Here is a 27,648-nt window from a genome sequence, read left to right on the forward strand (position 1 = left end):
TACAATTCTTAAATGATCGATATGCTCAGACTCATCTGGGGAATAAATCAAAATGTCATCAATAAATACAACCACAAACTTGTCTAAATACGATCAAAAAATTTGATTCATCAAGTCCATAAAAACGACAGGAGCATTAGTTAACTCGAAAGGCATAACAAGAAATTCATAATGGACATACCTAGTTCTGAACACGGTTTTTGTCACATCTAAGTCTTTAACTCTCAGCTGATAAAAGCCGGAACAAATATATCTTCGAGAACACTGTTGCCCCTTTCAATTGATCAAACAAATCATCAATTCTCGATAAAGTATACTTGTTCTTTATCGTAACCTTGTTAAGTTGACGATAATCAATAAAAAGTCTCATAGATCCGTCCTTCTTCTTGAAAAACAACATTGGTGCACCTTAGGGCGAAAAACTCGATCTCGCAAAACCTTTATCTGTTAACTCTTGCAACTGAGATTTCAATTCTTTCAATTCGGTCAGAGCCATTCTATATGGAGCTATCGATATTGGTGAATTTCCCGGTACCTAATCAATAGTAAACTCAACCTCTCTGACCGATGGTAATCTAGACAACTCCTTTGGGAACACATCCGGACATTTACAAACTACCAGCACAGATTCAATCTTCAATTCAGACACTTTCGTATTCAGTACATATGCAAGATAGGCTTCACAACATTTTCTTACATACCTTTGAGCCGACATTGACGAAATTACAATAGATAACTCAACCAATACATCCCGTTCAATAAGAAGAATTTCATTATTTTGACATTTCAATTCAATAATCTTTCGTATACAATTCACTATAACATCATTTAGAGTCAATCAGTCCATTCCAAGAATTACATCAAACTCGTCAAATGGTAGAAGCATTAAGTCAGCTAGAAAACAGTGACCCGAATCATTAAAGGACAACTCTTGCAAACTTTATCAACTAGAACATATTTGCCTAAGGGGTTCGACACCTAAATCACATACTAAGTAGACTCAACAAGAAAATTCTTACTAGATAACAAATTTATACAAATATAAGAATGAGTCGATCCAGAATCAATCAATGCAACTACATTAGTATCATAAAGAGAAAATGTACCAGTAATAACATCAGGAGATAACGCATCTTTACGAGCGCGAATAGCGTAAGTTCTAGCAGGTGCTCTGAGCTCTAATCTCGTAGTTAATTCTTTCGTCACACCTCTGCTACTGTTCCCACTTCCAGTATTTCTCGGTGGCCTCCCTCTAGTGGCAGTGTTACTCAGCCTTGCATTTTGAAAACTATCTTTCTCAGCCATTTCAGGGCAATCTCGAATGAAGTGATATTGGGAGCCACATTTAAATCAAACCCAGTTATTCATCCTACATTCACTGGGATGTCGTCTACGATAGTGCTGAATTTCAGGTCTATTAGACCTAGCATTACCAACGCTCGCTATTGACATAGTTTGGACCTTAGAACCCAAATATTGTTTCCCATAATCTTTGTTGGGATACCTAGCTGAAGCATTCAACGAGTATACAAATCCCTCGACTTCTTTGAGGAAGATTGAAATGATTTATTCATCAGTCTTTTTCTTGAGTTTCTAGCCTCAAACTCAACTTTTCTCTTTTCCTTGCTTAACTCTTCAGCTTTGCAAGCTTAGTCGACTAGCACGAAAAATTCTTTCAACTCTAAAATCCCAACTAGCAGTCTGATATCTTTATTCAACCCATCTTCGAATCTCTTGCACATGATAGCCTCGGTGGAAACACATTCCCGAGCATACTTACTGAGCTACCTTACTTCAGTTCCAGAAACTCCTTACATTTTTTATCAATGAACCTTTGACTGATATATTTCTTTCTGAACTCTTCTTAAAAGAAATCCCAGGTAACTCTTTCTTTTGGTACGACAGATACAAGAGTATTCTACCACTGGTACACTGAGTCCCTCAGTAGTGATATAGCACATTTCAAGCACTCATCCGGTGTGCAAGAAAGCTCATTAAATACCCTGATGGAGTTCTCAAGCCAAAACTCTACCCTCTCAGGATCATTGTCAACATTGGCTCTAAATTCTTCAGCCCTTTGTTTTTGAATCTTATCAACTAGAGGTTTGTTCAGTCTAATCAATTCCACACCTTGGGGAGCTACGGGAACCGGTTAGGGCTTAGGTGGGGGTGGAGGATGTTAGGCAGCTGGATTTGTTCAAACAAACTTGGCAAACCACTCATTCATCTTTTGGAAGAAGGCTTCTCTAGCTTCTCCTCATTGACTAACCATTACTGGTCTACTTTTAGATGGCGCTGTCCCTTCGGAGGGAGCCGGCATATTACTTTTAACATCATCAGCTACCTCTTGGTTGGGACCCATTTACTAGATGAAAACACAATTTAAATTGTCAAGAGTCGTCACACTATCACAAATTATATATGGCATGTATAACTAGACTCCCACACACACTATGTTAGTCTGAGAATCGACTAAACCATAGCTCTGATACCACTAAATGTAACACCCTTCACCCGTATTCAATACTGAAACAGGGCTTGAGGCATTACCGAACTCTCATCACAAATAATCATACAAATCAAGTCATAAATTTGCATCTAAATTTAAACCATTCATATTCAATCATAAAATCCCTAATACGAGCCTACGAGGCCCAAAACATGCTTTTGAAGTGGTTTGGGACTAAACGATGACTCACGAAATTTTTACAAAACTTAGAAAATTTTTTCCATGAACAAGGGTCACATGCCCGTGTGCTTTTGGGACACGCTCGTGTGGGTAGGCCGTGTGGCTACACACATCCGTGTCCCTAACCCGTGTAACTCTTTGACTTGCAATGCATGAACAAATTGAAGTCACACGCCTATGTGCTAGGTCGTGTGGTTAATTTAATTTTCATAAAATAGGTGCAGACTTCACACGGTCGGGACACACGCCCATACCTGAGGCCGTGTCCCTCACACGGTTGAGACACACACCTGTGTCCCTGGCCGTGTGCTCAATTCTGAGCATTCTGTTTCTCAAAATTAAGGTGTAGGGGACACACAGCCAAAATACACACACCCGTGCATCTACCCATGTGGACAAAATAAAGGCTATTTACCAAGCCATTTTCCACCCTCCATTTGCTCAAACACATACACCATTTCAATGACATAAATTATAGTAGACTTGGGCAACCAAAACATCCACAATCATGGCTAGTGCCTGTCAATGTAATACCATCATCTAACATGCACATGACATTTTAATAACCCAAATCAAACATACCATTCTCACATTCCAAAAACACCATTAAGACTACTATTAACTTGTATTCACTCATCAATGTGTTATAGCATATTCATGAACCAATTCATCTATTTCACGACAAGGCATTAAACTACAATCAACGAGTAGCAAACCAATGTAACCACATCACTAAAAAGCATTAGCACATACATGCATATAAGTAGACTTACAACCAAGTTAACCAAAATGAGCCAATTTACATGGCCAATTTCCACAACAAGCCTTTGAAAATTACAAGCCAATACATTTGGCTAAAATCATAATGACACATATTACAAAATAACCAAGTCCCTATACATGCCACATACTCAAAATGCTAAATTTCATCAATACCCAAAATGATAGTTCTGATAGTGTGAGGAAAATCTCCGACGATCCATAATCCGAGCAAGCTTGGCGACACTATAAAATATGGAAAATAAAACGGAGTAAGCTATATAGCTTAGTAAGCTCGTATGAAAGAAATAAGAAACCTTACCATACATTAATCATGCAAATAACATAACATAAGATAATGTAATTTATCAAATTCTCATGATTATAATTCATTCCATCACAAACTTACCTTATAATCGTCATTTCACAAATTAATGATCATAAGCTTAAAGTACATACCTGCACCATATCGTAATAATTTCATACTTAGTCTCATCGTTGCCATACCCAATGAACCACTTGGAATAATAATATCAGATACACCGGAAAACCTTGCACACAAGGTGCCACATATGTAGCCATTGCTACCTCTACCTCATAACACATATATGCTCGTTCTCGAGCCATTATTTGGCCTGCTCACACAAGCTGTCTGTCAAGACGTACCTACACGGTGCTGCTCACACAAGTTGTCAAGTAACCGCAACATATGCCGGTATACTCACCACCGGTAGGACGTACAAGTCCAGCACCCAGATCATATAACATAAAACCTTAGTGACATGTCACTTGTATCCTAATCTATTCCTAAGGTTCGATTGTCATTTCTCTCTTACCAAAACGTTGTCAAACATGTTCGTAGAGTCATTTACGCAATTCATGAAATATTAAAGCATTTAAATACAATTATAATAAAGCTTATTCATCATATGAGCTTACCTCGGATGCAAAAAAGGCCAAACGAGTCTATTCGTCAATTACTTTGGTTTTCCCCTGATCTAGACTCGAACTTCGTTTTTCTTAATCTATAATACCAAATTCATCCCATTTAATTATCACATTATTCAATTTATCCCAAAAACATATTATGGCAAAAATTATATTTTTTCCCCTAACTTTTCAACATTTTACAATTTAGTCCGTAGGCTTGTAAAATGAGTTTCATTCAATTTCCTCTCAACCCAAGCCTAGTCGAGCGTTACTCATACTCATACCAGCCCACGTTTTTCACCTATTTACACTTTTCTACTCATTTACAACTTTTTACAAATAGATCCCTAATCGACGTTTTTACCAAAAAACATTATGTAAAAGTCGTTTAACAAATAATAAACATGTATTCTCTAACATCAAACATCAAAATACAAACATATTCATCATGGGTCAAATTTTAGACTTTAGTTTTCTTTCAAATTACTCCTTGAAATAGCTAAATCAAGTTACAACGATCTCAAAAATATAAAAATTGTTAAAAATAGGACAAGAATGGACTTACAATCGAGCTTGAAAGTGGCTAAAACCCTAGCTATGTCTTCTTCTTCAAATTCGGCTTGAGAAGATGGACACTTTTATTTTAGCTTATTTTGTCTTTATTTACTAGATTACCAAAATGCCCTTCACTTAAACTTTAAAATTGTTTTCCTAACCATGTTCATTTTTATCCATACCAAAGTATAATGGTCTAATTACCATTTAAGGACCTCTAATTTAGAGTTTCATAACAATTTACTACCTTTAGCCTATAGAACTCAAATTTTGCACCTATTGCAATTTAGTCCTTCTAATCAAATTGAGTACTCAATCGATAAAATTTCTTAACGACATTTTCACACAATTATTCTATCATGCTGTAGGCCTTAAAGAAATAGCAAAACAAATATTTCTACTTTGAATTTGTGGTCCCGAAACCACTATTCCAATTTGACCCAAAAACAGGCTGTTACAAAAAAAATCCTACCAACTAAGATTGGTTTTATCAAACACATGTAACATAACTTATGCAACATGCACCAAAATATTTTCATGAATTCGCGGATACAATCTGCAAGCATACTTCGTTGATATACTTCGTATATGATCAATTTGCCAAGCTCTTCGTAACTTATGTTCCCGCAAGCTTATTCTCACTTGGACAATCCACCAATATTCTTTCGCTTAGGCTATCTGCCACTTTGGCTTGCATTTGGATTGTCTGTCACTTGTACGAGTTGTTGCACGATTGGCCATCTTGCAACACTACTAAATATTGACCATAAATCATCAAAGGACCCCTCGACAACACCCATCCATAACATTCCAATTTAGAGAACTTGGACAATCTAGAAACCACCAGAAATTTCCCACATACTTTTGAATCTAGTAACTAGAGCTTTGTAACCAATAGCACAGCAAGAAGTCGAACAATAACCTTCTAACACATAGTTTGATCAATCAACCCATGCACCCTTTTAGAAAAATTGATCTCAGGATACAATCTTTCCATAGTCACACATCATCTTCTAAAAGTAAAATATTCTTACCCTCCAAACCAACATCATCTCCTCCACAACTTTTGGTGTTACTCATTCACATTTCTTTAAAAGAGGCTTTCAAGGTTTTAGATCCATCCCCCATCTCTTGATCCTCACTATCACCATTCTCTACCTTTTTTTTATTCTTAACTCTCTTCATGGCTCTTTTTAAGTCCACTAGAAGTGGTAAACCAGGCCGCTCAAGGCTTTCTAAAGGGTAAAGGTTGATCTCCTTCAAAACTTAATAGCTTCTTCTTTTCTTTTTTTTTCTTTAACCACGAAAATAACTTATTTTAAATAGATATTTTTTTAACCCTTGCTACTATAATTTAAAATATTTTTCTTTTTAAAAAAAAATTATATGAACTATTAAAAAAAATATAAAAACCCTTACAATAATTTTTGTTGTTTGTTAAAAGAAAAGGATTTTATAAACTTTTTATACTCAATAAATTACACTATTAATCACTAAATTATAGCTTTATCATTAAACTATTCGAAAGTTTTCATTTAAATTATTAATCTATTCAAAAGTTTTTATTTAAGTCAATGTGATGTTAATATTTTTTAAGTGTTTTGCTAGCAAACTCCAAGTGACAATGCAACAATCAATATGATAAACCAGTATCCATCGGTAAATAAAAAAAACATACCTTAAATCCACATTGATCTAACAGTCAATTTTTCTTCTGAAATTAAAAAAAGTTTGAATTTTAATTTGCAAATTTATGACATCTAAAATTATTTCATGAAAAAGAATTACAAAAGATTATAGAAAAAAAAAAGCTTTCAATTGATACAAGTCATACCATTTCTTTTAACATCCCCATAACTTAAATAAAAACTTTTGAATAGTTTAATGACCAAGCTACAACCTTTTTTCGTTAAATGATCAAATCGAAAACTTACCCATAGTTTAATAACTAACAGTACAATTTACCCTTTTATAATTGAATTATATCAGATTTAAATATAACACGAAATCAATCAAATAAAGATTCCAAAATGCTTTATTATTAAAGCAAGCAAAATCAGAGCGTATTGCTTTTATATTGGATTAAAAGAACACTTGTTAGCTCAAAATGAAAGTTAACAGAAAATTGCCATAAATATCCTTACAATGAAAGACAAACTAGTTATATATATACAATAATAATTGCTGGGTGGGATGCTACACTCCATTACCACAACCTTCTTTCGTGGCTCCACGTCTCTAGACAATACGATAATATTTTTAGATATTAATCACAAATATATATATATTGGTTAAATATAAGTTTACCTTTAATCTGTGACCGGGTGTTCAGAGGAGCTATTGCCTGTGGCAGAACCCTGCTTCCTCTCGGCTTGAAGTGATCGACACAATGATTCAAGCTTATCTTTCTGATTCTTTGCCTTCTGTAATTGTTTCTTCATTTGCTCCCGCTACTCAGATCCAAAGAATAAGTTCTCAGTACCCACTTCTTCAAATATATGATAAGTTCCAAAGACTGAAAGCTTTAAAATTCATATATGTCAATCATACCTCTTCCACTAGTTCTATAAGTGTAACATCTGATTTCTCACATTTGCTCTTCATGAATGCATTTTCTTTCTTCAGTTCCTTTATCGATTTTGCCATCTACTTTTACATATAAAAAACGGAAATAGTCATTAACTTCTACATAATTCATAATAAAACCCAATTCTTTACTTCTTTTTTCTAAGTACCCGTTTTCCAGCACTCGGGTCCAATGCATATTTGGACATGAGTAAGGAGATATGATCCTCCACGAACCCTCCAAACATAAGAAAATCTTCAAAAATATTGAAGATACCCATATCATACACCCTGCCCATGTCTGACAGGCCCAAGTGACCAGCTATCATCAAATGGAGCAACAGGAAAATTTGAAATGTAGTGCATTGAGGGAAATGTCTCTCAAAGATTAAGGCACATGTACCTTCTCAATCTCTTGCTTAAATGTTTCAAAGACCTCGTTGCTCTTAAACAATGCATCCTGCAAATCACAAAGATAATGAGATAGGTATGATTATCCTTCAAGCAACACTGGAAATACTAATCTGGCTTCGGCATTGCGGCCTCTAGACAGTTAATATGCAGAGAATGTCTGATAAATGCATTCAATGGTGAGGTTGAAGCACTTCCAAAGCAAAACACCTCAAACATAAAGACGGTTGGTTTATCCCTTAGTCACTCGAGAAGGTATCAAAAAAGCATTCCCCAACTGTTCTGTATATAATAGCACTTAAAACGTCCACAATTTTTCCATCAACAATGGCGCTTAGATTGTAGCCTTCTACTAAATTATTATGCCATAATTTTGGCATTATGTAGGCGAGAATGAAAGGTTCCAAACTATCAAAATACATGAAAAAGCTTAGAAAAATATAAGATATCTGTATCAGACATATACTCATATCCAACACTTAGTTACATCCGAGTACAAGAACATAGTCAATTACCGTAAAAAAGTAGGAGAATAAGTCCCCTTAACTGCTGGATTATCCATCAAGCCATCCAATACAAAGGACTCAAGCACTCGGAACAGAATATTATATTCATCAACCTAAAAGAGAACAAATGCCAACAAAACCAATACAATAAATGACACGGGAAGAGTCAAACCTGAAACTGTTGGAATTTTTCTCCATCAGCCGTCAATTGCAAGCGTAAATTCTTTTCAGTAGCCAATAACTGCGACACTTGTTCTGCGTATACTTTCATCTGCGCTTGTTCCTCAACCAATTTCTCTTCATGTTGTTTAATTTTCAGATTGGCAAGTTGCAGTTCTAGTGTTTTCTGCTTTAGCTGTATCAAAAATCCAAAACAGCGAAAGTAAGTTCAGTCCTCGACAATGGGAACCAATTATTATTTCGAGAGAGAATTCCTTAGATATACCAGGAAATCTGAATCTATACCTTCTGTGCATATTGCTGTTCAGCGAGGGCACATTGATCGGCAAACTCCTTCAACTTATTTCTTAACCTATACATGAAGAATTTCAAAATTTCAATTAATTATGAAGAACAAGCACTAAAACAATATAGGTGAGGATGATGCTTTAAATTCTATGAAATTTTACTCAAAATATCCAACATATCAGGAGCTACTAATGTAAGAAAGATCAAAAGCCCAAATTAAAGATTCTAAGTTGGAAAATTCAAAAATTCGGAATGCAGAATAGATGCAACATGATCATTTGAATAACTTTCAGAGTTTGCATTGTAGAGTGGATAGAAAATTGGAGAACAAAAGTGAAAAGATGGAAAATACTTTTTATTTTTTCTTTTCAACAGTGTGCTTTGAAGGAAACTATGTTGCTTCAACTCTTCATTTTTCTTAAAGCACCCATGTCCGATGCATATCAGAACATGGTTATGAAAATATGATCTTACAATGGTCCTCCAAATGCATGAAAAGAAAAACAAAAGACAAGGGAATATAACCAAGTTCAAATCACTCACAAGTTCGAGTAAATATAGGTAGGAAATATGGAAAAGTTGAGAGAAAAAAAAAAAAGTTCTCCTCCATACATGGCTTGGTAAAGAAAAACAAAATTTATATTTAACCTTTGTAAGGTGAGATGAAAAGGTTAAATATCGACAATCCTGTAATGTGCAACATGATTTGCACCTCTTCATTTTCTCTTTTCTTGTCAATATAGAGTGATTTGTTTCTGTGAACAAGCATGGAGAAAATCATCTTTCCTATTGCTCTCATCTCACTTTTCTCTCCTATCAAACACACCTAACATTTATTTTTCTTTCCGCTTTTCCACCCTCCTCTATCCATCCTTCCAATTTTCCACCCTACCAAAAACACAAGCACAACCTTGGCGTATTTAGATGTTACCAATCACGAAGAAAAAATGCTATGTTACTTAGACTGATGTACGTACAAGTGTTGGATACGTGTACTTGTCCAACACAAGTATGTTCAATTTTTCTAAGCATTTCATGTATTATTTGGAGGGTCTTCGGAGAGACATATCTCCATTCCCATGTCAAAAAAAGGTGTCAAACACCAGTACCTAAAAAAAACTCAGAGTCTGAGCAACATAGGAAAAACATATAAGTAGACAAGCATTTCCAGGCTCTTACATCTCATTCTCCTTCAGTTGAGATAGACATTCATCCTTCTGCTCTTCCAGCTTATTGCTCACGTCCTAAAAAAAATCAAAAACAAAACCCTTAAGAAGTTACTCATAAAATATGTTAAAATGGGGAAAAAGAACTAAAGTTAGACTATTAAAATAAGGTTTCTCAGGATGTTATACGGATGTTGAGGAAATATTTACATTTCCTTTCATGCTAAAACTGAAGAGTCAGGAAGAAAACACAAATACACGTACAAGCACACAAAATCACAGAAAGAGAGACTTCAAAGAACTGAAATATCATGATTCTATAGTGATATGCTAAAATGGAATCATTGTTAAGTATTCATCCAACAATAGATGAAGTTCCAACTCTTGCTTATAAATTTCCATTTCTCTAGCTTTTGGCATATCAACTCCATTGATCTATGCTACATGTATGTTATTTATTTAAGCCCATGTTTCAGGATCAGTCATACATGGTGAAAGAGTTGTATCATAAATCTCCTCATAGTTATATGCTATCTAAAATGTTGGACTATAAAATCAAGGATGAGTTCTTATATAAGTCCGCCTATATCAAAATATGGTCATTAAACCTTGATTGCATCCTGGAACCTGGCTGATAAATCTAATCTTAAGTTCTGTCCTTCGGTCGATACCCGTTTGCATTCGTCCTGCAAAATCACAAACAAATCATCAGTGTTTTCATAAAAAGAAAGTCAAACAAATAGCTTGGAAGTTACAAAGCAGAAATTTGTCAAGGAAGTTGAAGATTTTAAAACAGAAATGGCGATCAATGATCTCTTTAATATATCAAAATGTAGAATAGACATTATGAACAGTAAAATAAAGGAAAGGCGCTTTTCCCATTCTGCAAAATTGTTATACAAATAATATAAAGTTTTATCACTGCAAGTACTACTATAAAATTTGTATGAACAACTTTACCAAGGAAGAGTAGTCGAGAATTTTTATTTATTTCATTTTATATCTGGTCATGCGAAATTGAAAAAAAAAAAATCACAACCCATGATTGTGCAAGGCTACATCTTCATTATTCTTTAAGTACTGGTATCCAATGCACATGGGCATAGGTAGGAGGATATGAGCCTCCAAGGACCTTCCAAAGATGGAAAAACTTGAAAAAGAATTGAACACACCCATGTAGAACATGTACTCGTATCCAAAACTAAGTGTTGGTTGTCAACAATGGCCTTTACAAAACTAAATACACTTCGTTTAGCCTAGCATGAGGGTTCCTACGTTTCTATATTTTAGCAGATTACTCTCTCACCCCCTCTCGAAAATTTATCTACATGGTATCTTTGATGGCCTTTTCAAAATTAAGTACACTTTCATTTAACCTAGTATGAGGGTTCCTACGTTTCTGCATTTTAGCTGCTTACTCTACCACCCTCTCTCTGAAATTTAGCAACATGGTATCTTTGATGGCAGGGTAAATGACCCAAACCAGGAAAGAGGAAGGATAAGAAAAGGGGACAAATTTGAAGGCTAATCTGCAACATGTAACATTATCCAAAGCCCAAAAATACTAGGAACAAAGTGCATCAAGAACAAATACGAAATGTCAAATGTCATTAATCAAAAATTGATAAAAAATCCAAAGAAAAGCATACCATTAACATTTTTTTTTGACGTTGTAACTCCCTACAAAGTGATTCAAGTTTATCTCGAACAGCAATAGCTACAGACAAAGGCAAAGCAAAAGGAAAGAAACAAAAATTAATCTGCCATGAAGCTAAAGATACATAAAGACATTATAAAATATTTCAATATGTCATATGTGCCTCTTAAATATCTATATCATGCAAGACTTGCTAAACTCTTAACATTCACCTATAGCTTCAAAGTTCAGCTGGTCAAAGTTTTCAAGGAAAAGCTACATTGCTAGGACTATGGTTTGAGTGTCAGATATGGCTATGTTCCATTTTTTCAAGATTTTCATATATTTAGAGGAACCTTGGAGGATTGTATTCCCATACCCCTGTGGCCATGTCCTAGAATGGGCTGGACATGAACTTCAAACATAGGTACTTCAAGAAAAATGAAGTGTTGAAACAACCTAGAGGAAAAGAACAAACTAGAAGAGAGAAGACTTTTCTCTTCGATACCACAAAAGAACAGAAGAACCTCTGTAACACTTAACTGCAAAACAACTCATACAATAATAACTCTTTCCAAGAGACAAAGTTAGGTTAAAATATATTTGTTTAAGTCTGCACTATGGTAAGCTAGATGGTTATAATCTTTTGAGAGAAATCATAAGAGTTATAACCAACCTCATTCCATGGCAAACTGAAGTGACCAAATGAACCAACAGACTTTCAATTTCTTCATTGGATATATGAATCTTAACTAATTCATTCTTCAAGTTTCTAACACCCAACATGCAGAAACTGCATGTGCCTGGCCTGTAGCCTACATCACTCCAACTCTTCATTTTGGTTGAAGTAACTATATCTAAAACTCATGTCCACATGGATATGGAGATACGACCTCCAAGGATCCTCATACAAATGGAAAAATCTGATCATACCTGTGTTGGACACATATCCATATCCAAGACTCATAAGGCTATAGCAGTAGGCAGAAACTAGTATCCGACCTAAAAGTGTTAGGTAAAACTTGAAAGAGTCTTAGGCAATTAGATGAATGTGTTCATAGCAATACATGACAAAGACTTTTTGGACATCATAAATGTTATTTCAACTTACCTGCATCTCTTTCTGCAAGAATTTGTTGATATTTCAAAGAGAACTCGAGGAATTCCTTTTCAGATTTGAATGTACGTTTTGCATTCTTGCGTTTTGTTTCGGTGGTTTCCTGAGGAATAAACAGCCCAATTAAGACTAGTGAAAATAACTTCTGAATAAACCGAACATAACTCAGTGAACAGACTATCACATTCTTGAAACTAAAGCAACTTAGTATGGTTATGAACTATCAATGTTGCAACTCAGGAGCTTATCCAACATAAGAAAGCAATTAAAAAAGAAGGGAGATATCTAGAAATACTTTGTGAAATAGACTAACATAGTGAAACATTCAAATTCCTAAAACCAATTATCATATTGTAATCCTTATGAACTGCTATAAGGATTATAATCCAGACAAGACATACTAACTAATCAGACATTATTCTCAGTATAGCAAGGAGACAAAATATGCTTTCCATATAAATAAGCAATAAATACCATTACTCAACTCAATTCGCATACCAAACTACACAAAAGCATAAGAATTTGCAAGAACTTAGTAATGCACTATGATATACTAACTGGTTTTTTATCTTTCAGCGAATTGACACTTTCTGATGAAGATGTTTCTTTCAAAGGAGTCAAAGTTGCTTCTGATACACCTTCAACAGCTGCAAAAATCAACCGATGAGCACTGAAAGGGGGGGAGGGGAATCTACCTAAGTTTCATTTATGGAAAGACAAAATCTCATAAATAAATTGAAATTTAAGAAAATTTACATCTTTCTATACTTTGATACTCCCCTTCAAGATCAACTTTCACCTCAGTGCATTCTAATTTACCATCTACAGAGCCCAAAGAACCATTAAAACTGTCCCCTTCAGACAATGGAAATGGAAATGTTCTTTGCTTTTGGCCCTTGCCTGCTCCAAACTCGGTGGCAACTAAATCCTCTTCTTTATAATCAGATTGCAAAGGCTTTTCTTGTTCCAAAATTGGAGTTTTTGGAGCCAATGAATCTGTAGGACTCTCAACAAAGCCATCTGGTAATGAATCCACCTCAGGAAGATGATTTGCTTCTGGGTTTTCCATTTTCTACCCAAAAAAATGAAAAGTCACTTGATAGACAAAAATAAAGAAAACTCAGATCATAATGAATTTGGGTTTTCATTATAAAAAGCTGAAAGCTCCATTTTTTTTTTATTTTGCCGATGATTTTTAAGATCTTAACTTTTAAAACACCAATGAAACAACAAATAAATAAAATACAGTAACAAGGAAGGGATGAAATAAAAGGGGGAATACCAGAGATGAAGAAGATGCTAAAACCCTTCTAAAGCGTTGCCGTTTTAATAAAATTTGCCTTTCTTCGTTCTCTGTTCCTCTTACCTCTCTTTTTTCTGTTTTTTTTTTCGGGTCTTAACTCTTAAAAGTGGATTGTAAGAAGCTGCAAAAATTATCTGATTTCATTTCGTGTCCATTTTGTATTCACTTTCAAATTAAGTAATAATTAAATATATTTATTATGATATTCTATTTATAAATTAAAAAAATCGTAACTATTCTAATTAAATAATTTATTTTTAATTAATATTAATAGATTTATAAGGTGAAATTATATTTTTATTTTTAAATTAGAAAATAATGAAACGTTAAAAAAAATGTATTTCTCAAGTTTAAAATTTTAACTTAACTAAGATTTGATTTTAGTTCAATCTTTAAAAAAAAAAATTCACAATAGTAAATTTTCTCAAATAACTAACCAAGCTTTTAATTGAAAATAGCTAAAATACTTTAATCAAATAAACATGAACATAATTCTCCCTTTACAGCATCCGCTTTTTCGTTTTTTTGTTTAGCCAAATTATGCTTTCTGTATTTTAACCAAGTTTAAAATGTTTTAATTAAAAAATTAATTCAATATTTTACATTATTAATATTTTTCTTAAATTTTGTTCTTCATCAACTATACATAATAGATTCACAATGACTACATGATACAAATTTTGACAAAAAAACACAAATGATGGACCATTTTTTAAAAGTAAGACGAATTAAAATTTTCAAGAATTAAAATTAAGCTTCATTTACATATAAGACTAAATCATAAACTTCATTTAAGTTTAAGCAATGGTGAAATATTTCAACCTTTGAAGATGGATTTACTTACACTTCAACACTTTCATAATTCTTCTTTTATTTTTTATCTAGTTCACATACATGTTAACTGTAAAAAACTTTCAAGTTTCATAATGATGTTTGAAAATTTAGAAGAACTCCTTTAGACTCCTACAATGTGACTTGATCATCCTAAATTTAAGCATATCTTTAAAAGATTCTAGGTTATCCCTAACAATTCCTTGGCTAATACCATTTCATTCATCACTACCTTTCTATCAGAATGGAATAAATTTACCTTTCATAATGTGTTTTGGAAAAAGAGTTGTTTGCTTGTTAAAATATCTGAAGCGGAAAGAGCGTTAACTAAAAAGCTGAATTATTTCCTTATAAATCTTCATAAGAAAATTATGAATGAATTCCATGAGCTCTTCTCTAAAAAGGAATCCATTTGGGCTCTAAAATCTAGAGTTAATTGGATTATCGAATGAGAGTGTAAAACGAGATTCTTCCATCTATCTACCATGATCAAGAGAAATTTCAATAAAATTGTAAGTCCCTTTTTATGCGAACGATAGGTGGATCACGATAAGAACAAATATTGAGGCCTTAGCTCAAGAGCACTTCTCCAAATTGTTCTCAACATTTGAGGAATTCTCTGCAATCTCATCTAGGGGTGCTAAACATACCTGGCATTGTTTCTCAAAGTTCAAATCACAATCTCTTTTATTAGAAGTTTTGTGTGTTGATATAGCCAAGGTAATCTGGTCCTTCAAACCTACTAAAGCCTTCAAGCCAAATGGTCTTCACCCTTTCTTTTACCAGAAATGTTGACCTCAAGTGAAGCATAAAGTTATCATGTTGATCTCAAAGGTATTCTAGAGTTTTTCTAGTCTTACAACCCTAAATGAGACTCTAATAACCGTTATTCCAAAGTCTATAGAGGCTTTCTCTATCTCCCAATTTTGATTGAATAGTCTATGTAATACAATCTATAAGGATATCACTATCACAACCAATTCCCCTAGGAACCCGAAGTTAAAGATAAGTTCAGGAGCAAATTGGAAGAAAAAGGGAAGTTGAGGATCCAAATAAGTTGTTTTAAAACATGAGTGGCTGGTTGGCGGACGACTAAGCTCCAACCTTGCTTTAGTTAGATTGGAATCAGCTGGTTCCATAGTGGGAGACATAATAATTAGGATTTTGCATAGGTAAAGGTCTGCGGAAACTGTGCCAATGGTATATATATATGAGTGCGTAGGACTGCTTCTCGAATCTTTTTCTTTAAGTATTGTATTCTTCACCATTCCTGAAGAAGAAAAGATTATGAATGGAGGAAGTTCTACATGTTGCAACTATCGTGCGGATTTAAGTCTAGAAGCCTAAAAAAGGGGAATTGGTAAGTTTCCTTGCCTTGTGGGTGGTAGAAATGTAGAGTAAGGATCCATTAAGCTTTGGTATAAATATAAATTCTAGGTTTTTCTAAAATGTGAATGTTCCCTAAATTAACCGATAAAAGATTGTTATGCCTATCTACCAGGGTGAAGGAGGCTTCGGCGTTCGTACAAGCTAAGTTGTCAGGAATAAGAAAGCAAGGTGAATTTCTGTGCCACATATTTGAATCAATGAAAGATATTTATTGATTATGTATGCTATAAATGTGTAAAACTTGTATAAAGTAGACAGGATAAAATGTTTTAGGAAATGGTATAGTTAATGTTGACATGTAAGTGAATTGTATTTATTACCTGGTTTAGAAAATGGAAAGTATTGATGGGAATAGAATAAGATAGGAATGGTAAATGAGATAATTCTGCTAGATACAACCATACGGTCTTGCTGAGTGCAAACCGTGATGAGCAAAGCTTTGAGCTGTGTAGAGGGGATACTACAATGTTTGAGCATCAAGGTTAGGGATGGTGAAATGGAGGAATGGAATGGGAAGAGTAAAGATCATGGCGAGGTCATGGTACTGATCGGAGGCTATACGCCTAAAATGAGTAAGACAATAGTTAAACGATGTTATGGCATCATGACGAAAATGAGTAAGACCATAGCTGAAAGATGAGTAAGATCATAGCTGAAAGATGCTATAGTATCCTTTGATAGTCCACTGGGACAAGAAACATGAGGTTATATTGAGTAAGACCATAGAATAAAGATGCTATGCATCAAGAGATGAGTTGACAGAAAAAATGAGTAAGACCATGGTTGAAAGATACTATGGCATCACGGATAGTCTATCAGGACACTAAACACAGGGAAGTCCACTTAAAATTTAGACAAGGAAAGTCCGTCAGGACACTAAACACGAGAAAGTAAACTAGGACACAAAACAAGAGACATACGGTGTAAGTTCATATCCAAGTTATGGCATTGTGTAGAGCATTCTTAAGGACAAAATGCTCAGGGCGATTTATTTGAACAAGTTGCTTGTAAAGGAGGAGTGAGAAAACCATAACTCAATTATGGTTTTATCAAGACTCAATAAGGTAAAATGGATTCGGAAGTCTATATAGGGAATATTTTTAACCCGATGTGGAAGGGTTGGTAAGGATTACTGAGTAAAGTGAACTCTAAGGTCAGTTGAGCCAAGGGATGTTCTTGTTCAAAAAGTAGGAAATTGTGGAGGTTCTATGGACATAAAAGGAAATTAGAGGCTATTATGTCCACTGCGGTTATACTGGGCTTAAACGCTCGAGACGACATAAATAGGAGCCCGCCAAATACTATTCCAGGGCGAATAATTTACAAGGAATAAAGGAGGAAATGAACTTAGAACTCGAGGAAATAAAGACCAAATGACCAATAATCGGTATAACACTTTCCAATCAAGGTTTTGAGGGAGAGAACTTTTGTTGAGGTATATTTAGGTCTATACTCTTGGATGACTACCACTCTAAAGAAAAAAATGGGCTTGACATTCAATTGGAGTAGAAGTTAGCCAGTTATTAGTAGAAGGGCAAAGGCTTCATCAATACAATCTGCCTAATGTCAAATTTATCAAGGACTAGATAGTTTCCTTTAAAACCCTCAATCCTTTAGCTGGAATTTTTTATTTGACAGCTTCACAGAATCTCACTAAATTCATTAGACTTATAAATAATCTACTTGATTGTAGGATAAAGTTAACAACAAAAACTAATTAGAGGGCTGAGCCAGACTTCACCATCGTGAGAAATGGGGGAAGAAATCATAGCATGCATATAGAGGGGAACTTTCAAATACTACAACTCAAAGTTTTAGCCTAGGCGCAAATTATTTGAGTTGTACAATTAAATTTATAAATAGAATTACCAATAGGAGAATTTTTAAATAATATATGTTTTAGTTTAGATTAGTGTATGCAGTTGATTGAATTTAGTTTGTTATTTAGAATTTGTATCATCTAGATCCTTATTTCGATGAGTCGGTTGGAATTCAAGTGTTAGAAATTTATTGGTATCAAAGCCTAATTTTAGTCGATTGTTTGGACATAAGAATGATAGATTTAATTCTATAAGCATGTTATGATCAAGTCTAGCTAAGTTTTTAGGTCATTATATGAGACTACTTAGCTAATATTGGGTATAACAAAGCCTAGGGAAGGAATAGGAGGCAAGGCACGAAAGACAAAGAGAGAAAGTAAAAGAAAGCAATTGTCATTGAAAAACTCAAAAGAATAGTTATAAAATAGGTTAACCCTTAAGTTATTCTCTGGATTGGTCTTTCCTAGAGAATCAGGGTCTAATATATTCATATTTTTATTATAAAATAGCCTCCCAGACTCTCTCCATTCCCTCTAAAATTCCTCTCAGTTTGACCCCAAAGGGCTGTAGACATTAAAGTCAAGGTTAGTATTAGTAAACTAGCGAAAGCAACCGAAGTTTACTTGACTTAGGTTAAAACGGCGACTTGTGCATGCAATATCAAATTAGCCATTAGTCTAGGCAGAAAATTTTGAATGCCCTGTTGGGTATCTGCCTTATACTTCGTCAATTCCTCATCATTCTCCTTTTAGATGCACTCTATATCGATGAGGTATTTATGCTCATAGGACTCCAATTGGTGGACCCTTTCCTCTAGCTCCTTTACTCTGACCTTTAAGGATTCGTACTTGGTCTCCTAGACGGAGACGGATTTAGCCATCTTGGCAACCTACTAGACAAAAGCCTCATGACTAGTGGAGATGGACAAGAGATTTTTTTCTTTTGAAAAGGGGTTTTTTTGAATCGGCCTGCTCAGCCTCAATTTCGGTACAAGCCTGTAATAAAGCCTTGTTCACGAGGGTATTCTCCTCTGACAGCATGGAACAAGAACCCACCAACTCGTTGAGAGTGGCTTGTGGGCGCAAAAGAAAGAAGATGAGGGTAGGCTAACTACTTCAATTCTGAAGGTAGCTCCTGGTCTTGGCATTGTAAAACAACAAAAGAAGAAAAAATGATACTGGCCTACATGGAGATGATTTCACCAAGGGAAGAAGGTTTAGACTACCCCTAAAGAATGAGTATAAGTGATGGCTCCAATAGGGAAAGGGTGGGGAACTAAAGTGTTAATGGGCAGGTCTACGGCATGGATGAACTCAACCCGAAACTTGAAAGGAACCAAAGGTAGGGGCAAAAAATGTACTAGAGAAACGACTAGCAAAAATGTTGTAGTGGGTTCTGACGGAGGAGCGAGGAAGTCATCCTCTAGAAAGACCGATTGTTTGCCAAGCCATTGATGAGGTGACTTGATGCCACTACTCCCCGTGGCACTAGAGGACCCTCTTTCTACTCTTCGCCTCTTACAACTTCTAGGACAAACTCGTGCACTTAAAGTAACCACATCCATAGATTGTTGTGCACTTTCAAATAAGGCCTCGATATTTATGACTCCTGGCTGAAATAAGAGGCCTGAGGGTAACACCTCTAACCTATATCTATCACCAGAACAGGGTTACAGAGCATTACTAGAGTTTACAGAACAATTTCATACAATCCATGTCATTTACTAGTCATATCCGAAACTAATCTTATCGTCCCTTGAATGGACCTTTAAGGCCCAATTTAGACATTAGAAATAATTCGGGACTAAAACAAGAATCCAAAGAATTGTTTTCGAAAATTTAAAATTTCTCTTATGTACAGGGGTCACAGGCCCGTGTGAGTAGGCCGTGCAGCTCACATAGCCGGATGACATGCCCATGTCTCAAGCTGTGTGGGCATTCGATGTGAGGCACACGGTCGTGTCCTAGCCTGTATCCTTACCCATGTAACTCTCTGACTTGTGCCACACGGCCTGCCACACGCCCATGTCCTTCATCATCAATTTGATACAATTTATATTCGATTACCATTTCGCCTTATATTTTTCATAAATCTAATTTTGTCCCTAGGATTAGAAAATGAAATTCGTACAATTTAACCTTTATTCCAAGCCTAACTGATTTTTACATATAACATTTATAGCACATATATTTCATAAAAATAAAAAATTTTCCATGAATTTTACATCTTTACAACTTAGTCCCTAAATCTCAATGTCATGAAAATTCACTTTACAAAAGTTGTTTATCTATCAACAACCTTTCATTTTCTACCATAAATTTCAAAATTTTAGCATATTCATCCATGGAAAAGCTTTGATACTTTGATAACTTTACAAATTAATCCCCAAAATAAATAGATTAAACTATTCCGATATCAAAAATATAAAAATTACTAAAAACGAAGCAATAATTCATATCTAATTAAGCTTGATTAGTTTCCTACTCTCTCCTAAGGTTTTCATGTATTTGGGAATGAAGATGATATAAAATGATGATATTAAACCTTTATTTAATTTGTCATCTTTTAATTTTTCCACTTTCCAATTTAGTCCTTTACCTTTTCTAATTTTCCATGGATGATTCATCAAAAATATCTACTAACTTTTCTTTAATGGTCTAATTATCATATAAGGACCTCAGATTTTAAATTCCATAGCTAATTGATCCTTTTAGCTATTAGAACTCAACTTTTGCATTTTATGCAATTTGGTCCTATTAGAACTCAACTTTTGCATTTTATGCAATCGGTAAAATTTCTTATCAAAATTTTCATATAATATTCCTATCCTATTGTAGACCATGCAATAATATTAAAATAAATTTTCTTTCTAGCTCAGATTTGTGGTCCCGAAACCACTATCCTGATTTCACTGAAAATGGGCTGTTACAACTCTCATCCCTTAAAAATTTTCGTCCTCGAAAATCTTACCAATAAAGAGGTTCGGATATTGCTTTTTCATTGTATCCTCCGATTCCCAGGTAGTCTATTCTATAGCATATCGTTGCCAAAGAACTTTTACTAAAGCTACCTTTTTATTTCTTAGCTCTTTTGTCTCACGTGCCAGAATTTTGATCGATTCCTCACTGTAGGTCATGTCAGGCTGAATCTCAACTTCTGTCGGAGATATAACATGTGAAGGATCTGACCGATACCGTCGTAACATGGAAACATGAAATACATTATGAATTCTGTCAAGCTTTGGTCGTAATGCCAGTCGATACACAATAGTTATTTCTTATTTCACAAATACTTGCCATGGTAAGGAAGAAGGGGGGAACAAGCACACTTGGAGAACACAGCACAACAGAAAGTTGTATGCTACGTTCGGGAAGGATGAATCACTCCTAAAAAGGAATCTATTGATTCTCTCCCAATTGATTGAACTGTAGGTGCGATGATTTACTTCATGGGCGAGGTCTCTGGTTCAAGTCTAGGATGGCCCAACTGCGCTAAGGAAAAGAATAGAAGAAGCATCTAACTCCTTCATGCATGCTTCACTTGGCTCGGAGGATATAGCTCAGTTGGTAGAGCTCCGCTCTTAAAATTGGGTTGTTATGATTACGGGTTGGGTGTCTAATTGTCCAGGCGATAATGATAGTATCCGGTTCTTTTAGTAATCTCATATGGCCTGATGAATCGTGGATTCAATTTTCATTTTCGACCAAACCAGAGAAATTTCTTTCAAGGTGATACTTTCAAGAATACCTTATCACCAACCTAAAATTCTATCTTTTTTCATTTAAGATCGACATAAGACTTTTGATGATCTGAGGCTGCTTTCAAACTATCTCAAATCACCTTTACCTTTTCTTCGGTTTCATGGCCTAAGTCAACCCCGTGTATCCTTTTTCTCACTGAGCTTTGTCTAATACAATGGTGTTCTACATTTACGACTGTACAGAGCCTAATATGGTGCCATTTTAATGCTAGAATGATAACTGTTATTATAAGAAAATTCAACTAAAAGTAAATACTTTTCCAAGTTACCTTCAAATTCTAGTACCCAACACCGAAGCATATCTTCCAAAGTCTGTATAATACATTTGGATTGCCCATCAGTTTGAGGATGGAATACAGTGCAGAAATGTAACTGTGTACCCAGAGCTTCTTCCAATTTATTCTAGAACCAAGATATAAACCAATGATCACTATTGGAGATAATAGAGACTAGTACTCCATGCAGTCTAACAATCTCAGAAACATATAATTCAACCAATCTATACAAGGAGAAATCCATACATACCAAAATAAGGTGTGCAGACTTTGTTAACCGGTTGACGATTACCCAAATAGTATCTTTCCTCTTTGGAGACAAGGGTAACCCTGATACAAAATCCATGGTAACTCTTTCCCATTTCTATTCTGGTATTGTAACTTGCTATAATAATCCCGAAGGAAACTAATATTCAGCTTTTACTTGTTGACATATCAAACATTTAGATGCAAATTTAGAAATATCTCGTTTCATTCTCGGGCACCAGTATAGCTTTTTCAAATCATTATACATTTTATTACTACCCGGATGAATAGACATGGTGCCATTATGAGCTTTATGTAGAATCTTCTGTACCAGTCCCGAGTTCTTCGGTATACATATTCTACCTCTAAATAAGAAACAACCATCAGGCCCAATCTGAAATTCTGAATTAGGATTCAACTCACACTGTTCTCGTTTAGCTTGTAATTCTTCATCACCCATCTGAGTTTCACAGATCTGTTGCAGAAATGTTGGTTTAGCTTTTAATTCGTCTATGATTAAACCATCATCAGAAAAAGACAACCAGGAATTCATTGCTCGTAATGCAAACAGATATTTTCTGCTCAGGGTATTTGCAACCACATTGAATTTTCCTGAATGATAATCAATAGCCAGGACATAATCTTTTAACAATTCAAGCCATCCACATTGTCTCGAGTTCAAGTCTTTTTGCGACATCAAATACTTCAAAATGTTATGATCGGTAAAGATGTGACATTTTTCACCAAATAGATAATGTTGCCAAATTTTCAACGCAAACACAATGGCTGCCAATTCAAGATCATGTATCGAGTAATTTCAAGATCATGTATCGAGTAATTTCTTTCATGTGGTTTTAGTTGTCTAGAAGCATAAGCTATTACTTTACTTTCTTGCATCAAAACATAGCCTAAACTATTAAAAAATGCATCACAGTAAATTACAAATTCTTTACTCGACTCAGGCTGAACTAACACATGTGCTTCAGTTAACAAGGCTTTTAATCTATCAAAACTCTATTGACATTTATCAGACTACTCGAATTTCACATCTTTCTGCAACAATTGAGTCATCGGAGAAGCAATCACTGAGAATCCTTGTACAAATCTCTGATAATAACTGGCTAATCCTAGAAAACTTCTGACTTTAGACACATTTTTCGGTGGCTTCCAATTAACAATAGGTGAAATTTTATTCGGATCCACCCGAATACCTTCTACAGATACTATATGTCCAAGGAAACTAACTTCCCTAAGCCAGAATTCACATTTACTAAATTTGGCATATAATTGTTTCTCCCGCAGTGTTTGTAGTATTATTCTCAACTAATCAACATGTTCATTTTCATCTTGAGAGTATACCAGAATGTCATCAATAAATACCACCACAAACCTGTCTAAAACAGTCTGAAAATTTGTTTAGTAAATCCATGATACTGCAGGTACATTTGTCAAACCAGACGGCATCACAAGAAACTATAGTGCCCATACTTGGTTCTGAAAGTTGTCTTTGGTACATCAGAATCTTTTACTCGTAGATGATAGTATCCAGAACGTAGATCTAGTTTTGAAAATACAGTGACACCTTTTTGTTGATCAAACAGGTCATCAATACAAGGCAGTGGAAATTTATTCTTTATTGTGACTTTGTTGAGCTACCTGTACTCAATACACAACCTCAATGATCTATCTTTCTTCTTTAAAAACAGAACTGGTGCACCCCAAGGTGAAAAACTAGGTCGAGCAAAACCTCTATTAATCAATTCTTGTAACTATGCTGTCAACTCTTTCAATTCAATAGGAGCCATTCTGTAGGGTGTTATGGATATCAATGTTGTCCCCGGAACAAGATCTATAGAGAACTCCACTTCTCTAACTAGTGGTAAACCAGGTAATTATTCTAGAAATACATTAGGAAATTCAAAAACAACTGGTACTGACTGAATCTTCAACTCAGATACTTTAGTATCCAGCACATATTTAAGATAAGCATCATACCTCTTTTTGACATATTTCTGTACTGATATTGCTGAAATCACAGTAGATAACCCATCTAGTTTATCAGATTCAACATGAAGTAACTCACCATTTTGACACTTTAACACAATGTGTTTCTGTTTACAATTCATTATTGTATCATGCTGGGTTAGCCAATCCATTCTTAAAATCACATCAAATTAATCAAAGGGCAACAACGTTAGATTAGTTGAAAAGCAATAACCTTTTACCATCAATGGACAGCTTTTACAAATTTTATCCACCATAACATATTGGCCCAGGAGGTTTGAAACTTTAACCACAAATTCAGTGAATTCAACAGGTAAATTTTTTTAACAGTCACTAATTTCATGCATATGTATGAATGTGTTGAACCAGGATCAATCAAAGCAGTAATATCAGTTTCAAGAAGAGAAAATGTACCAGTAATAACATCAGGTGCAAAAGCATCCTCTCTAGCAGGGATAGCATATGTCCTTGCTAGTGCTTGTGCTTCAGATTTAACTGTTGAATATTTTGTCACACCTCAGCTACCACTAACATTACCGGGGTTTCAGGGTGGTCTGCCTCTCGAGACAAGATTGCTCGGCCTAGAGGTCTAAACAGTATCTTTTACAGACTTTTCTGGACAGTCTCTAAGATAGTGGTCAAAAGAACCACATCTAAAGTAAGCTCCGTTTTTTATGCGGCATTTTCTGAAATGCAATTTATTGCAATGTTTGCATCTTGGTTTAGGACTTCCAACACCTTCTACACTTGTAACAGAAGGAGACAGAGATCTCGGATTAAAATGTTGAGAGCCTCGTTCTTTTCCAGAATACCCCGTAAATATAGTAGAACAATCATAGTATTTTTTAGATTTCTTTAAAACAGATGCTTGTGACTTCCCAAAAGATTTCTTACTAGAAATCCGCACTTCTCTTCTGCTTGTCTCTTCTCTTTGCTTAATTCCTCAGCTTTGTGTGCCTGATTGGCCAATACTACAAATTCCCTTCATTCAAGAATTCTAATAAATAGCTTGATATCCTCATTTAATCCTTCTTCAAAATGTTTACACATATTAACCTAAGTCGGAACCCATTCTCTAGTATACTTGCTCAATCTGACGAATTCTCTTTCATATTCAGATACTGTCAGGCTTCCCTATTTGAGCTCAAAATTTTTTTCTTTTTTTTTATCCAGAAATCTTTGACTAATTTACTTCTTTCGAAATTCTATCTAGAAGAATTCTCAAGTAACATTTTCTCTCAAAACAATAAAAGTTACAGTATTCCGCCAGTGATAAGCTATGTCTTTTAATAAATATATTGCACATTTTAAACATCCAGCTGTTGTACATGATAATCTTCTAAAACCCTGATGGTATTTTCCAACCAAAATTCAGCTCTTTCCGGATTATCATCGGCAGTAGCCCTAAATTCTTTTTCCCCATACTTACGGATTTTATCTACCAGAGGCTTACTAGTTCTAACAGGTTCAGCACCTTGTGACATATCAGGAACCAGTTGAGGAGCAGGAGGGGGAGGTTGTTGTACAGCAGGATTCATTCTTATGAATTCTGTGAACCATTCACTCATCATTTTGAAGAAGGCTTCTTTTTCCTCCTCACCTTGGTCTTCAGATATGGGCCTTCTACTACTACTAAATATAGCTCGTTGAACAGAAGCTTGAGCAGTGCTCTCAGCTTCCTCAAATTCAGCTCTAGCTCGATTGGATGCCATTACTATATGAAAAACAAATTTAAAATTGTCAGGAGATATCACACTATTACTAATTATATAATGACATGTATAGCTAAACTTGTACTCACTACGTTAATCCGAGAATCGGCTAAACCATAGCTCTGATACCAATAAATGTAACACCCTTAATCCATATCCATCACCATAATAGCGTTACGGAGTATTTCTAGAGTTTACAGAACAATTTCATACAATCCATGTCATTTACTATTCATATCCAAAACTAATCTTATCATCCCTTGAATGGTCCATTGAGGCCCAATTTAAACACTATAAACAATTCGGGACTAAATTGGGAATCCAGACAATCTTTCGCAAAAATTTAAAATTTTTCTTATGTACAAAGGTCACACACCCGTGTGAGTAGGCCCTACGAGCCACAAGGCCGGATGACATGCCCATGTCTCAGGCCGTGTGGGCATTTGATGTGAGGCACACGGTCGTGTCCCAGCCCGAGTCCTTATTCGTGTAACTCTCTGACTTGTGCTACACAGCCTGCCACATGTCTATGTGCTAGGCCCTGTGGTCAATTTAATTTTCAAAAATTAGGGGCAAGTTTCACACGACCATGACACATGCCCGTGTTCTAGGCCGTGTATCTCACACGGCTGAGACACATGCCCATGTTTCCGCCTATGTGCCTAATTCTAAGCATTCTGTTTCTTAATTTTAAGATGTAGGAGACACACGACTAAACCACACACCTATGTGCATGACTGTGTGTCACACATGGTCAAGACACACGCTCTTGTGTCTACCTATGTGGACAATATAAAGTCATTTTCTAGCTTTATTTGTCACCCAAAATTTGCCAACAACCTACACCAACACTTGCAAACATATACCAACAAATTCAAGCATTATAACCAAACCAAGTCTAACATTTAACATGATATATTATTACATGAATTCATGTGTTTCCAAAATTACCTTTGTAATAAATATACTTTCCATAATTCAATTAAATCACACCAAGCACACATGTATTAACCATGTAATAACCTCATATATATATTCACAAAACATCCTATCATTAGCCATTCCAATGGCTAATTACAAACAACCATTATATGCCAACATTGGGCAAGTTAGTTTATACACGCCATTATGTCAAAATGAGTTTTCTATTTATACCAAAATAAACTAGAGGATAGTTCGGTGATGCTTCGACCGGCTCCAACCATTAGGAGCTTTTGAACACTATAAAACAAAGAAAAGAAAATCGTGTAAGCATTTCAAATGCTTAGTAAGTTCATATAATAGGAATTTAACTTACCATATATTTATATTTAAGATAAGCATACAAAAATGCATCCAAGCAATTTGGGTTATAGCCTAAAACACTTCACCAATCATGTTAGTCAAGTAATTCATATAATACCAAGAATATGGATGAGCTCATCATTTAATAACTTTCATATACATATTCCATATTACATGTACATTTTGATAACAAATCATTTCAAGTTCAATTTAAACATATCA

General features: G+C 34.9%; 1 protein-coding gene across 3 annotated transcripts; it reads right to left on the reverse strand.

Annotated features, from left to right (window-relative positions):
- Positions 1-6,950: 6,950 nt before the first annotated feature.
- LOC107926112 (beta-taxilin) lies at positions 6,951-14,275 on the reverse strand. Of its 3 annotated transcripts, XM_016856918.2 has the most exons (13): positions 14,085-14,275; positions 13,559-13,874; positions 13,361-13,449; positions 12,797-12,905; positions 11,699-11,766; positions 10,658-10,735; positions 10,063-10,127; positions 8,881-8,947; positions 8,588-8,770; positions 7,902-7,958; positions 7,484-7,579; positions 7,241-7,383; positions 6,951-7,171 (listed from the first exon to the last, which is right to left on the reverse strand). In XM_016856918.2, the coding sequence occupies exons 2-12, from the start codon at positions 13,869-13,871 to the stop codon at positions 7,243-7,245; spliced, it is 1,266 nt and encodes a 421-aa protein (XP_016712407.2). In that variant the 5' UTR covers positions 13,872-13,874; positions 14,085-14,275; the 3' UTR covers positions 6,951-7,171; positions 7,241-7,242. The 3 variants fall into 3 exon arrangements, 2 of the variants coding, with proteins under 2 accessions (XP_016712407.2, XP_016712415.2); XM_016856926.2 differs by lacking the exon at positions 14,085-14,275 and having other exon boundaries at positions 13,559-14,060; XR_001692155.2 differs by lacking the exons at positions 6,951-7,171; positions 14,085-14,275 and adding an exon at positions 7,669-7,799 and having other exon boundaries at positions 13,559-14,060.
- Between the last annotated feature and the right edge of the window lie 13,373 nt (positions 14,276-27,648).

The sequence above is a fragment of the Gossypium hirsutum genome, chromosome A05 (assembly GCF_007990345.1).
Source record: "Gossypium hirsutum isolate 1008001.06 chromosome A05, Gossypium_hirsutum_v2.1, whole genome shotgun sequence".
Lineage (NCBI taxonomy): Eukaryota > Viridiplantae > Streptophyta > Magnoliopsida > Malvales > Malvaceae > Gossypium > Gossypium hirsutum.

Excerpts from the sequence above, each read along its gene's own strand:
- LOC107926112 (XM_016856918.2), bottom strand. The coding sequence starts at position 13,871 with ATGGAAAACCCAGAAGCAAATCATCTTCCTGAGGTGGATTCATTACCA. Across the intron at positions 13,450-13,558 it reads GTATCAAAGTATAGAAAGAT|CTGTTGAAGGTGTATCAGAA; the intron begins GTAAATTTTCTT and ends TGATTTTTGCAG. Across the intron at positions 8,771-8,880 it reads AACAGCAATATGCACAGAAG|CTAAAGCAGAAAACACTAGA; the intron begins GTATAGATTCAG and ends TTTTTGATACAG.